Raw genomic sequence first — 15,447 nt, 5'->3', positions numbered from 1 at the left:
TCATATCTGCTGGAGGTTCCAGTGGACCTAGCATATGGAACCAACATCAATGATTTCAGTATTACAAGTCCCAGATCATTCCGTTATTCTATTAATTCAGGTAGTTTGCTTTTGGACCTTTGATTTTTAGTGTGTCCTCAGTTGCTCTTTACTAAAGCTGAATATATACTGGAATGAAGTAATCCTCAGTTCATCTAGTGAATCATGTGGTTTACGACTTCATTTTTGAACAATAATTGGTCTGACACTTTGTTTATGTTACTCTGAAGGAGTAATTTGAAAAACATGTTTTTTAGCTTTTAGAGCTCTTTTACTCAATGATCAATAATTGCTGCCGAGCTTCCTGAAAAGACAAGATTTTGCATTATTATCAACCTTGCCCTAAAACACAATTGGGGAAAAAATTTGGCCCACCATCTGTTTTGGACTTTGTTGTTGTGTGCCTTCAAGTTGTTTCTGACTTATGGAGACCCCAAAGTAACACTTTCACAGGGTTTTTTAAAGCAAGATTTGTTCTAAGGGAGTTTGTCATTGTCTTCCTCAGCAAGGAAGAGGCACTAGGGACCACACTGCAAACATATGATGGCAAATGTAGTGCACTAAAGAATCCCCCCCCAAAATAAAAACCAGTATGTGCTTTATAGACTATAGCAAAGCCTTTGACTGCATAGATCATGAAAGGCTATGAAACACTCTTAAAAACATGCCTGTGCCAACACATCTGATAGCCTTGATAAGGAATCCGTACTTGGGACAAGAGGCTACTATAAGAACAGAATACAGAGAAACAGACTGGTTTCTAATTGGCAAAGGGCTGCATCTTATCACCCTACCTGTTCAACTTGTATGCAGAACATATTGTAAGAAAAGCAGGCTTAGACATAGAAGAAAGAGGAGAGAAAATAGGATGAAAGAATATCAACAATCTGTGATATGCTGATGATACCATAATACTAGTAGAAAACCTCCCAGACATGGAACAACAACTAAGGAAACTCCAAGAAGAAAGCGCAAAGGCAGAACATAAAGAAAACAAAAATAATGAACCTGGAGAACTTACACAAATTCAAACTAGGCAATGAGGAAATAGAAGTAGTAAGAGTGTTCTCATACCTGGAATCAAACATTGATAGGAAAGGGGACTGCAGCCAGGAAATCAGAAGAAGATTAAGAATTAGGAGGGCAGCTATGAAAACATTAGAAAAGATCCTAAAATGCAGAGATATTCAACTCAGCAAAAAGTTAGAATCATACAAGCCATTGTATTTCCTATTACTATGAATGGATGTGAGAGCTGGACAATTAAGAAAGAAGATAGGAAGAAAATCAATTCAGTTGACATGGGGTGCTGGAGAAGAGTACTGAGGATCCTGTGGACAGCCCAAAAAGACAAAGAGAAGATAAAGCCAGAAATCTCTATGGAAGCCAAGATGACAAAACTGAGGCTGTCATACTTCAGACCCATCACAAGAAGACATGAATCATTGAAAAAAAAAATCCTAATGCTAGGAAAGGTGGAGGAAACCAGAAAGAGAGGAAGGCCACATGCTAGATGGATGGTCTCTATTAAAGAGATCATGAGTATGAATTTGCAGGAACTAAGCAGAGCAGTGGAGGACAGGGGGTCGCCATGGGTTGAAATTGATGCAAAGGCAGTTAACAACAACATCAAACTATTTTAGAAACTTATATAGTGGTCCTGTCCATGTGTAGCAATGTGCGAGTCAGTTAGTCAGTCTCAACCTCAAAAGCTCATTAGTATGCTCACTCCCAGACTTTGTTGCATATATTTCAAAAGTGCCTAATTTCATCAGAAACCCTTTGCAAAAACATTTCCTCAAAGGACACAAAGGCTTACTTGAAACTATTTCTGGTTCAGTAATTTTAAATCCTTTTATGTTCCCTTTTTTGTATCGCTGTGGTAGTCAATTCAGCCCTGTAAGAAAATGCTGAAGGGGAGGGGGAGATGGACCATGATATAAAATGGTTGTTTTATGAATATGCCCAGATCAGTTCATCACATTGGTAGATATGTCTGCATGAGCCTTCAAGTCACTTGTCAACATATGGCAAGTCCATGAATCTCATAGGATTTTCTTAGGTAAGGAATCTTCAGAGGTGGTTTTGCCAGTTACATCTTCTGAAATAATAGCCTACAGCACCTGGTACTTGTTGGTGGTCTTCCATCCAAGCATTATCCAGGGCTGATCCTGCTTAGCTTCTAAGACCAGATGGGATTTGGTATTTTTGGGTATTTAGGGTATTTCCCTTGAATTTCATACATATTCTTATCTGCTATATTTTCTTTGGCTTTGCTCTTAGGTAACGTGAATAACCACTTCACCTTTTCACCAAGTGCTGGCTCCAACGTCTCCCGACTGATGCTTGCATTGCCATTTGATTATGAGGGAGGCCTGGATAGAGTTTGGGACTACAGACTGTTAGTATTCATAACAGATGATAATTTACTATCAGCTGCTAACAGAGCTACAACTATCATTGAAACCGGCACAGTAACCTTAACCATCAAAGTAATTCCAAACCCGACTACCATAATCCCAACCACAGTAAGTTTGCTAAAATGCTAGCCATTAAAGTGCAGATTGAGGTTTGTGTACTAACAGTCAGTCTAGACATGATGGCTAGATTGTATCTGCATTCCAACTACTGTAATCACTCATTACTAAATATTTCTTGGTAAGATTTATTCAGAAGAGATGAGTTATTGTCTTCCTCTTAGCCTGACAGAGTGTGTCTTGGCCAAGGTTTTTCATGGCAGACAGGGATTTGTACCCTAATCTCTCAGAGTATTAATCCATTACTCGAACCACTACGCCACACAGGCTCTTGTTTTTCACACTTTGTACTAATTTATACTGCCTCATAGGAAGCAACATAATTGCCTAGCACACAACACGTATATCCCATGTGTATGTAGTGAAATTTGTTGTTATTGTGTGTCTTTGTTTCCAAAGGGGCTTCTCCTTTCTCCTCCTACTAAAACTCACCCTACTCACACCATCTCTTCATAATTTTAAAGTGAACAAGTTACTGCCATAGCTTGTTTCTGCCCAAAGGCAGATGATGATGATGATGATGATGATATTTATTTCCTTTCTGCCTTTTCTCAATAGGGAATCAAGGCGGATTACAACAGCTATTAAAACATCAAACAGTTAAAATTACAATCAGGATTAAAAAAAAAATAGATATCACGACCCTCCTCCCAATCACAAAACCCCCAAATAAAAATCAATTAAAAAGATAATTAATTATAATAAGATTTATTATGTTTGGGGAGCAGTGGTGTCACCCTACCTTAGGGTGTCCCCTGGTACAGTTTGCAGGCCCCGCAACCCCCTAGTGACACCACTGTATGACTCTAAGGCAAATTTATCATAGGGGGTTCCTGGCAAGATGTGTTCAGAGAGCAGGGGGGTGCCATTGCCTTCCTTTTATGTTGACAGAGTGTGACTTGTCCAAGATCACCTAGCAGGTTGCTATGACTAACTGAGAATTCAAACCCTGCTCATCCAGAGGTTCTGCAATCAAAGCACTACACCACACTGGCTCTTTACAGCCCTCTGGTGTGCCTTTTTAAATTGATCATGCAGTGAATGAAACTACCTCTTCAGCACTGCAGTTTCCTCACTGGCTGCATGTCCTCAAAAGCAACGTCTGACTGGCAGCAGAAGAAGCCAGAGCCACCGCTCCTGCCCTTACCACCACCATTGCCGCCTCTCACAGCTACATGAGTAGGTTAATAAGCAAGGATCAAGGGGGATTCAACCCAGAGGTGCCAGGAAGCTGTAGCATTATGTCAGGAACTTCCAAACAGCAAAAGAAAAAGATTATATACTCTCCTTATACAGTTATAGTCGTATTGCAGCAAGGAGAAGGAGATGAGTTTTTGAGGTATATGGGTCATGATGCAGGAAAACAATAGCCAAGAAGATTGTATGCAAAATACATTAATTAATAGAGAGAGAAAGGTTCGAACACTTGCTGCAATAAGAACCAAACAGACATTTGGTTTTCCTCCAATATTATTTTGCGTACTTGGAATGGCCTTGTTGTTTATTTATTTGATAGCTTACATTTTGGGTGGGCCTGTTTCAAGAGTATAACTGATTCATATTATATGAGCATTTTTAGACAACATGTCTCATTCCATGCTTTGAGTTGGTACAGTGTACAGTAAGACCAGTCTCTTCCAGCAGGCTTATCCAGATGATTTTTAAATTGTGAATTTTAAATGAATTTTAAATGTAGATTGTTTTGATTGTTTTAATATGTATACATCTTATTTGTCCTTTTAAATTGATGTGTATTTTAACTGATGTCTTTTAACTGATGTTGTCTGTCTGTTAATTGTTGCTGTTCCCCACCTCGATCCATGAGGAGAGATGGGTAAGGAATACTAATACTAATAATAATAATCGGAAGGGTCTGGATCAAATCCAGCTACCAGCATACCCCCCCTACACAAAACAGCCAAGAGGCAAGCAAAGTTAATAAAAGGAGTGGTGCAGCTCTGTTGGCATGATTTACTGACATTCCACTGGGAAAGGTGCAGAATCCCTGAATCATCACATTAACATGGGCCTGGTCTCCCTAAGTACTAGGATTGGGCAGCTAGTTACTGCTACATTTAGCGGGACACACAACAGGAGAACCCTGTCGTGTCTTATGCATGTGTAAGTTTCCCTGTGGAAGCAAATAGACCTGTCAAGTGTGCAATGTCTGCATTCAGTTCAAGCTCGTGGAAACAGAGTTACACATATGATGCCACTGTATATGCAGATGTGCATTTTTTGTGTATGTAGCTGTGCATTTGTTTGTGCAACATTGCCATTCAACACAATCAGTGTGTGACTCCACATATGGAGATGCGCTATACAACTCAGATATCGGATTGTGGTAATTTATTCACAGTTGTTCAGCTAAGATGAAGCTGGTTCCTTTCTTTTCAAAAAAAATTATTAACAGCAGAGTAAGCATACAGACAAGACAAAAGATAGGCTATAAACAACAGCCAATCTGTACAAAAAGTAGAGCAGCTGAGGAAGACATTTCCATGTCAAACTGTGTTGGAGCTTATATTGTTCCATAAGTTAACATGAGACTCAAATAGGCAGATAATTCCTATATTTTTGTTACCATATTCAATAAATGGCAGCCAAATATCATAAAAACTATCAGTCATGTCAAGATAAAGCCAGATTTGTAAATATATCCTTTATCAGAATAAAAGTTACTTACAACTGAGATACTAACCTTCCATTGTTTTTGCAGGCATAGTCATTAAAGAACATTCAATTACTTTTTGAAAGATCTTTTCAAATTTTATCTTACAAGCCTGGTGTTACTATTGTGACCAGAAGAGCCAATGTATATTCTGCATCAGCGTGGTATGTGCCATTTGTAATTGTCCTTGGCAGCTTGCTTCTCCTTGGACTTCTTGGGTATCTAACCTTTTTGCTGGCAAGATACATCCAGAGCCACTGTCCACCCAAGCCCAAAGCTGATAAAAAACCATTGTAAGTAACTAAAAATCCACAACACACTCCGTAGCATTTCTTTCTACTATGAGATGTTTAAAAATGTCTTAACATATACAATGGTCCCTCCACATTCACAGGGGTTAGGGGTGAAGGACCCCTATAAATGCTGAAAAGCTGCAAATAAAACAAATTCTTATTATTTTCACCTGAGAGAACACTGCTCTAGGAATCTCCAGGTCCTCCAGTGGAACTTTATGGTCACCAAGAAGTTGATCACAGAATCTTTTTGGAGACCTACAAATGCCTACAGAAGTGTTTTCTCTAGGAACGTCTACATTCACCAGCATACTCTATGGTCAACCTCTGGAGAGTCGTGCTGGAGGACCAAGAAGTCTAGGGAGAAGATATGAATCAAAACCGCAAATAACAATCCGCAAAAGTCAAAGCCACAAATGTAGAGGGCCAACTGTATAGTCCACACCAACATGCCCTGCTTGTTCTGGACCACTCTCATTAAGAATCTATTATAAATCAATGTTACTGTTACATCTTCCCTGGGTCATCTAAAGTAGATTTCTAGAGTAGTTAATGTGCCAGTTTATCAAATGGGAGGAATTTTTCTTAAATTCGAATGAAAAGAAAGTGGGGCCAGAACGCATTCACTTAAAGTTGCTAGTTTAGTGCAATTACGTGAATGCGCATTGCGTTCAAAGTGGCTTCCATTGCTGAAAATAGCATGCCATGCCTGAATTGCATGTGGCAGTCTATCACACAATAACATGAAACCACATGATTGCGTTCGGACTGACTTCCCATTGCCCAATTGCGTGTAGTGGGTTATCACGCAATAAAGTTAAACCCCATGATTCATTCAGATTGCCATTGGATTATACTCCAGTTTCCTTGTCTGATAAACTCCGTGGTGTCAAACTGTAGTTAAAGTGGTTCCAACCTGTAATATTTCTGCAGTACAGATGCAGCTTCTGATCTCACATGGGTAATGGAATCTATTTGTTTCATGTTTTAAATAAATTGCTTGGCTTTCTTCCAAAATGGGATTCAAGGCAGCTTTACCATAAGTGCCAGGTGGCTATGCTGTGGTTTCCATTAGCTGAGCATAAGCAAATGCCCACTTTGAAAAACCTGGATTAACTATTTCCATTTGACAATCTTCAGTATTGGATTCAAACCTTATTTATGTTTTACACTGTCAAAGGACAGCTCAAATATAGTAATAACATTCATGTTTTCTTATTTATTTATAACAGACTGCAAGTGCTCAAATATATTAATAACATTAATATTTTTCATTCTTGAAAACAGGATACAAATTCCAGGTATGTATTTTCCCTTAGTTTCAATATTAATCATAAACAGTCTCAGAGATTTAAATGAAAATGTGTGTATGTCTTTTAGATGCCATTCAGCTAATCCATGTTTCTTTGAGATAAAGGGGGGGGGGGACTATATGGCACTCGGATTACAATCTATGCCCAGATAGAATGTTATAATTTTAACAAAATTAGACAAGATTAGATAGGTGATAACAAATATTTCTGGTGCTTCTTCCTGCTTTATTTTGTGCTCTAATTCATGCTTCCATATATTAGTGCAGGAAATGAAAGGCAACAAGAACAAAATGCATCCACATATGTGCTCCCCTTCACATTTTGATGTGGATGCAGTCATGGACACTACATTATCTTTCATTCCTAAAATGATGTAATCTTTCTTTCTTTCTTTCTTTCTTTCTTTCTCTCTCTCTCTCTCTTTCTCTCTCTTTCTGCTAATGTCCAAACTTTCTAGGGTGATTCATGAACTTTAAAATAATAAATATACATGAACATAATAAAACAACATAAATTCTAAAACAAACTCAAACACTCACAGAAAATTCAACAGCACAGAACAACAGCAGGGCAAGGATCTTTAAAGCACTTAAATCTGAACGTCAAAGAGCCTGATAGAATAAAGTGTCTCTGTGTGATGCCCCCAAAGACCAAAATGTAGGCACCAAGTGAATCTCTCTGTAAAGTTACAATGCTCACGGGGGGGGGGGGGGGGCATGGAAAAGGGAGTTAAAAATATGTCTTTAGAGTGGGAAGGGAAAACCTTTTGACCTGTAGATGTTTGGGACTACCCTTCTCAATCTCTTATATTCACAGCCATGCAAGGTGAGGTGATAGAATACAAATGTAGCATCTAGATAAGTATATTTAGGAGGAAACTCTTCTTTCAATAATACCCAGAGTGCATCCTCTGTATAACCATAGAAGTTACAAAAGTTGCTTCTGCATTCTCCATTGCCTCAAGTTTCTAAGTACTCTCCAAAGACTTTAATTAGAATGACACTTTAGAAGGCATGTCAGAATGCCCTCCAGAACCAGTTTTGGGGTGTAAATGGGTAGTTTACAGTCAGGAGAAATGCCCTTTTCTGATTCTGTTGGATCCTGTCCTCCTGCAGGAAGAATCTCACCCACTACTGATCATTGCTTTATGGAAGATAGCAACAATAAACATAATTCCAATTCTCAGAGCCGTGCTCAGGAAGCTGGACTGTGTTTCTGCTAATTATAAAAGTATAGAAGCTAGAAAAATAGTTGGGATGTTTCTTGCTCTCTAGAACCAAGAGAGATCAGCCTAAGTAGAATAAATTGTATGGGCAGTCCTTGTATACTTGTTTTTCAGTCATTTCAGTTATTTGGTGTCCTTCTGAGCATCAAGTGATTTCAAACACTCCGGTTGTGTTTGTGTTATACTGGGTACATTTCAGCCAAAGCTAAACAAGTCTCAATTATTTCATCTAGGCTAGAGTTGAGTACTTCCAGTTCCTTAGAAATGGTTAACTTTTGTTTGCACGATGACCATAAGTTACAGGTCTATGTTAAATCAAGTTAGAAATTAGGAAAAGAAAGCTATAATGTTGTATTTTTCTCTTTACAGAAAAGAAGAAAGCTAAGAAAGAAGTAGTATGGGTAAGGAAAACAAAAATATACAAATTAAAAAGAAGCATTGCTTACAATGGGATAGTTTTATGCCAGGCATTTACTCTGGGTATGTATGCTCTGTTACCCAGTTGTTATCTGGTGAGTTTCTTGCCATTTTTCTTGTTCTTCTGTCTTTCCTTTCCTCTTAATCTCAGAGTGGAACTTTTCCTGATTTTAGAGAAGCTTTTTATTCTACATGTTTTTTATCCAGTTTCAAAATATAAACCCATCAGAACAGTAAGAGAGTGTAGAAGCATCACAGCTTTCTTCCTTCCTCAGCAAGGGCACAGCCACTTGCCTCAATGTGGTAATGCTTTCGGCTAAAACTTTATTCTCAAATGAAACTTGTGGGAAAGTTAATTAAAACATAGTGATGGATAGATTTAAGACAATACAAAGGATCATAATGAACACGGCAAATACCTGGTCAAAACTGCATCCTTTTTTCATCAGATATGGAGGCAGCCTCTTCATGTACTTTTTTTTCTTACTCTAGGCCCTAAATCTAGGGTAAAGAATGCATTGTGTGGCACAGGATCCCTCCTAAAACTCAAAATAAGTGTGCATGACACTGACATAGATCAGGAAGCATGTGCATCATGGAGGAAGTGTAACCTTCCCTTTATCTGTTTTATATTTTCTATTTATTTATTTAAAATGTGTCAGTCCTCCTTGTGGCAGTTTTAAAAAAAATCATTGGTGCCTATGGAGTTTCCCCCCTTTATAATCCTTGCAAACGATCCCTGAATGTTATATTAAAAACAGAGGTTTAAACTTCCTCCCACCATTGCACTAGTCCTGGGGTTGCACATGCTTATCTAGAGCTAAGATTTTCCACATTTTAGGGTTAAAAATAGAGATTATTCCCTATGAAAATTTGACATCTGGTGAATATCCCAATTGAACTTTGTTCATGCAAATAAGGGTAAGAGTCCTCTTTAAGTAGGTAATTGAGAAAGTAAATTGGGTGTGTGTGTGTGTGTGTGTGCACTAGCTAGCTATTTTTCCCTCTATATATCCATAACTAATCTAATAATTTTAAAAACAGAAACATGGAGGTTGCCTGCATATTTCAACAGTTCAAGGATCATGTCAGACAACACTTTCCTCTTACTCCCTTAACCAAACAGAGATTGGGGGGGAAACAGCTGGAAGGAACTCATTCAGCCAGTGGCTGAAAATTAGCTGGGTTTGTTTGTACTTTGCCCCTCTCCCAAGTGGAAAACTGACCTGCAACACTTGTTGTTCCTCTCAAGAGTAAGGGCAGATTAAGAGGAAGTGTAAAGTGTTTGCTTTCAGATGGGAAAATCCTGAAAGTGCTTATTATAACAATGCACAGACTCAATGCACAATACCAGCACGTTTGTCAAGAAACTCCCAAAACTTCCTTCTGTTATAGATAATTTATCCTGATTACATATTTGATGTGACTCGGAATACCAGACGTGTGAGATGTTTAATCCGCTCTTGAGTATTGAGCTACAGCACTCAAAGCAGGTCTCAGTTCTAATTAAATATACCTTACTAGATGCAGCAGGTGGGCTCTAGAGATCCGTTCTTTCATAAAGGTCAGCCCCTTTGTTCCTAAGCACTTCTCCAGCTCATGGGGTTGATTTAATGTTTCATTTTTCTTCTTAGGAGATGACCAACATAAACCCCGTATTTGATGGGGAAGCAAAAGACCCAGGTACTATTTATACTAATTGAGGTGGGGAGAATAAGTTTAAAAAAGTCTGGTTTGAAATTGAGTTTTGCCAATATTCTGCACCAGTTACTTTCTTAGGTCTGCATAACTAAGGGCCTGGACAGGCCAAAATAAAGCTATTTTGGGTCACTTTGGGAGTGTGCTGTTTAAATGACGCATGCGTCCAAAGAGGCCAGAAGCCATGCTAAAGCCATGCTCCAAATACAGTACACCAGAGTATAAAGATTATTAACAACTCTGGCTATTTTCCTTAAATTATCTAGAGATTTCTGATTGGCTTCACTGCTAGATGAACTAACAATAATGTTATCCCTTCATCTATAAAAAGGACCAACTGAATTACTGTATTTGGTTTTTGTTTTTGTCACAGTCACTGGCAAATGGTATGAATATAATTCAAAGTCTGGGGCTCGAAAGTGGAAAGATCCCAGTGTGCCTTCCAAGCCGGAAGCAAAGGAACTAGTTCCACAGAAAACAGTACCTACCGAACCTGCAAATAGTGGTCAACGGAACTTAAACAGAAAGGAAGCTGGTCATGGGAAGTTGGGAGAACAAAATCATGTAGAACCAAAGCCCTTAGAGAAAAAGACTGAGACTTCAAAACAAAAGAATAACTCAAAGTTACAGATGCCCGAAGAAGAACGTACAGGCAAGGGATCTTCCTCACCCATCAGAAGCAAGTCACCCAGTCCCTCTCCTAAAGTATATCCCAAATATGAAAATCAGTCATAAAATATAGGTTTGAAAAGACACTTCTACTGCTACTCCAAATAGGAAACAAATAATGCAGATGCTACTAACAGCCTTTCCTGCATAACAGTCCTAATTAGAATATTTAGAGCACAGCCATTCCCCGGTGGCTTCAGAAGTACAGTGGGGTTATGAATGTTGCCTATATCTTCCTAACAGTTTTTGGCATTCACAACTCTGTAAATCAAGTCCCAAGCTGCAGAAAGAAAACTGGACATGACTTTGTTGTGGGTGAACAAGTGATGTGTCTGGGGAGGTTCGCCTAGCATCTTTAAAGTAAGGGTGGATCCATAGGGATACCCAGCATCCCAATTTACCATTTGCGTTTTGGAATTTATATATTTTAAAAATATTTTCAAACCATGGATGGTTGAATCCATGGATGAACAATCTGTGGCTATAGAGGGTCAACTGTAGTATGTTGTTGAATCATAGGCGAGGAAATTTGTGATTGTGTAGTTTTAAAACATGATCTATAGGGGGTTAATAAAACTCAAAAACAATGGTCCAACTCCAAAGGAGTACACCTGTTAGATTTTTATTTTTCTATTTAGAGTATTTGTACCCTGTTCTTTAGCCACAAAGGTTCTCAGAGCGATTTACAGATTGCTAATTTGACTATTCCCAGTCATCAGGCTTGCAATCTAAAAAGATATGACACAAAAGGAAAGGGGAATGGCAGTGCAGAAGTGGATCAAGTCCAGCAGATACTGCCGGTCTTTCTCTCCCTCCAAAGCCAGGATGGTAGCAATTAAGATGGATGGAGGACCAGTTTCTGCAAGGACTGTCGATCGCCTTATCTCCTGCACTCCCATTAATTCTATGAATTTACTCTGTGTGTCCAGGAAACCCTAGGCTTTTGACACTGCAGTGGGAATGGAAGAAAAGCTCAAGTTTGCAATGGCTCAGGGATGTAGCCAAGGTGGGGGTCCTTGGGGTCCGGACCCCCCCCTTCCATTAGAAAAATGAATGGTGTGTGGTGCTGCTCTGCCGCACCCAAGCCCCATTATAATGGTGGCACTTAGTCTGGACTCCCCCTTCCTAAAATTCTGGCTACGTCCCTGAATGGCTGGATTCCAAGGTGCACAGTTGCCTCTTAACCATTATGTTTTCAGTGGGTTTTTTTCCCTTCCAAATCAGCAAACTGCCAGTTCCAGATATTATACATATAGTGAAGTAATAATAAAACACCTACAATAAGGTTTATTTGCATGTTTAGCATCTCAGATTGCTCTTTTGTTGTGAATTGTAAAATAAAGTCTGTAGCAACTAAATGAAGTGATTATGACAGCACTGTACAATTAAGATGATGTACTGTACTTCATATACATTTTGTATTTTTATATGAACATACCTTTGCCCTTAAATACATTCTGCATTTTTTGTTTCTTGTTTGACTAAGTTCAGTTAAATTTGTTTAGGCTGCAATGCTGTATCTTGTAACATATGGTCTTATTTCCAAAGAATTCATTTGGAACTGGCTGTTGAAGTGACCTGTATAGAGTTGCACTGTCCTTTTTGTTTGATTAATTAAATGCCCACAGCAACATCACATGAGATCCATGGACAAAATTCCTCTGCATCAGATCATGATGGGTGAGATTGCATTTTACCTTGTTATCTCATCTTTTAAAATAGATCTCCTTGTAGGTCAAACAGTATTTTCTAATTGTGGCAATTAACATTCATGAAACTACCTTAACAAATTGTAAGCCGCTCTGATAGCCTTGGCTGAAGAGCGGGGTATAAATAAATAAATAAATAATAAACTTGTTATGAAATAATATATAGCTACAATTCGTCTAGTATCAAAAATGCGTGGGGAATCTTCCTAACAGAGATTACCACAGGAACAATAAGCATTTTCCAGCTTCCTCTCCTTTGCTGAGCTTGAAAATCATAAATTGCAGGGAATGGCTTTTCCCTCGTCTCCAGTGGGCAGAAAATAAATCCAAAAGATTCCTCAGACCTGGAAACTATGTTATTGCAAATACTTTGTTTATATCAATGGCAGGGAATTAGGAGCCCTTTAAATGTTTTGGACTCCAGTTCTCAGAGGGCTTCCATATGAGATTAGTGGAATTGTGGGCCAAAGGTTCACCATCTCTGATTTATAAAGCACCGACACTACATGGCAGTTGCTCATTGCCCAGGAATGGAACATGACCCTGAGGAACAAAGTTCAGTCTGCAAGATGTGTAAATGTCATACAATCCTGTGGGAAAAGAAGCATGCTTTTGGAACCTTGCTTGTAAGCTCACTGGTTTGGGACACAGATTTTTCTTAACGGCCATTGCATAGGAGTTAATGTATGACTTAATTAAGTCAGTTACATCAACACATCATTGAACTAACAATTTTTATTTCCCACTTACAAGAAAATCACATAGTAACAGAGATAAGAAAAAGTTATTCATAACCAGGTGTCAGCCCTGACATGTCTAGAGTTTACAGTAACTCGGCAGTTGTTATAGTGGTGAAAGGCTGGGAAACATGAATGATGCAAGCTTGCCTTTTAGAATCCCACAGTGCCATTGTTTCCATTGGTTTAGAGTAAATAAAATACATCTAGTTTCTGCATGGGTGGCTTTTTAAACAAGAAGTACCGTTGCCACCGGAACTCGTATTGTCACTTCAGTCTTTTTTTATGAGTTTTGAAATGCCCATAGCTACACCAGATCCATAAAACACAGCTGCATATCTTAGTCACAAAATGTTATCTTTCTGCCTGTATTTAAACTGACACCTCTGTAACAATGCTTGTGAGTTACTTGGGAAAACATTGCCCTGCCTTTCCACAAATGTCCATATAACATTTCTAAGGTGAGAGAAAATGTCCCTAATGAAGCAAGAGTCATAAAATCAATAAATCAACCAATTCATTTTTAAAAATGCAAAGAACAGTGGCATACATTTTAAACTCTAGCTATCATATACAGTAGTATTAAAAATAGCCATATGTCATCAGCATTCTGAAGGAAAACCTTGGACAAATTCTCCCAGGGTAGCACATAGAAATTCAAAAGCATAGGGTTCAAATATATATACCTGTGTAGACCCCATAAATCAATCCCATTTGGAAGAACAATGTTATTCAGGCCTCACCAAGTTCTCAATGATATAAAAATAGTGCCACAGCAAAGGAGTGCATTGAAATATTGTTGAATATGATACATGTTTGATTTGTCCATGTACATGTCATAGGAAGCATCATTTTAGAAGACAAGTTCTTCTGTAAGAAAATACTAGGGGTACCTCTTTTAAGATTGTACTTGCCAACAGTGGACTCTTATTTTTTAAAGCACTTATATCTAAAATAATGTGCATTTAGATGTTTGACTTACTTGGCCAAGGTAAGATTGCAGCCTTGTTTCAAAGAAAAGACCAATGCCTCTTTGCTTTGGAGGGCTATATGTCCTTGCATAAAAAGTCAGCAATAATACCTTTAAAGAATACTATGCTTTAACCAGTAGTAAATCCAATTACATCAAAAATCCAGCAAACAGCGATGGGACCAACCAAAATGCACAACATACATGTTGCAAGCTTTCAAAGCTGCACTGACTTCTTCATCAGGCAAAGTGTTAAAAACCATGCATGAGAAAAAGATTGAAGATGACAGAGGCCTGTATTTTGCTGTTTTTGTTCTCAGTTCAGATGGTATGGAGGGATATCTCTTGCAGGCTAATACCTTCTCCTTCTTGCCTTCTGGCTATTGGGAGATTCTCAAAGTCCAGGAAATTTAACATCCATTTACAACACAAAAAGATGCTTCCTTTGCAATCCAGTATGCCTCAATCCTTTGTGAGGCCACAAGCCCATTTGTTAGGCAGAAGACACTGAATTTCTCAAGACATCATGCTTTTGCATCAGAAAAACTTTAGAAGGTGTGGAAGTAAAACATGCCAATGCAGTCCCAATTAGAGAACTGTTTTCAGACCAGTTTCAAATATAGCATTCTTGACTGAAAAAGTTGTAGTGCTGTAGCTCAGACACATTTGATGGTGTTGATTATCTGGCCTCATTTTAATCAGATTTTCATCCAGGATATGGGACTACTGATGGTGCTTTACTCACTGCTGTAAAAATTACTCCAGGGAGTGGTGAGAGGAGCATGGTCCTACTAGTTCTAGATAACTTGCTGGTTTTCAGTGCCACCAACCATGGATCTGCAGGGTAGGGTACTGGGGACAGTAACTCTGGCCAAGTCACACCTAGACACTGGTGCTAGGGACCACTGTTCATCATTGTGGCCTTTGTCTTACAGTGCCCCCACATATCTTTTCCAGAATGCTTCAGGGTTCTATTTTGTACCAACCATACGTTGCTTCAACAATTCTGACAAAAAATGGCTGGGTAAACTGAGAAAGCTGCTGAACATGGATGAACTGACCAATATTTTATGCCCCTCCAACTCAATTTCTTCCAAATATGTGGGATCATAACTTCTACGACATCCAACCCATGCTGCCAATTAGCACAGTCATTGGATAATGTAATC

The 15,447-nt window shown here is 38.7% G+C and overlaps 1 protein-coding gene across 1 annotated transcript in view; it reads left to right on the top strand.

The window, feature by feature from the left end:
• The window catches only part of CDHR3 (cadherin related family member 3), an 84,888-nt gene extending 72,390 nt beyond the window's left edge, over positions 1-12,498 (top strand). Inside the window, exons 12-17 of the mRNA XM_042467078.1 lie at positions 2,323-2,567; positions 5,359-5,540; positions 6,828-6,841; positions 8,448-8,479; positions 10,130-10,178; positions 10,567-12,498. Coding sequence (XP_042323012.1) covers positions 2,323-2,567; positions 5,359-5,540; positions 6,828-6,841; positions 8,448-8,479; positions 10,130-10,178; positions 10,567-10,928 — 884 coding nt within the window. The 3' untranslated portion in view covers positions 10,929-12,498. The remainder of the gene's footprint in view (positions 1-2,322; positions 2,568-5,358; positions 5,541-6,827; positions 6,842-8,447; positions 8,480-10,129; positions 10,179-10,566) is intronic.
• The last annotated feature ends 2,949 nt before the right edge of the window (positions 12,499-15,447 follow it).

The sequence above is a fragment of the Sceloporus undulatus genome, chromosome 5 (assembly GCF_019175285.1).
Source record: "Sceloporus undulatus isolate JIND9_A2432 ecotype Alabama chromosome 5, SceUnd_v1.1, whole genome shotgun sequence".
Classification (NCBI taxonomy): Eukaryota; Metazoa; Chordata; class Lepidosauria; order Squamata; family Phrynosomatidae; genus Sceloporus; species Sceloporus undulatus.
The sequence above is the reverse complement of the archived record's forward strand: the minus strand, read 5'-3'. Positions and strand labels throughout refer to the sequence as shown.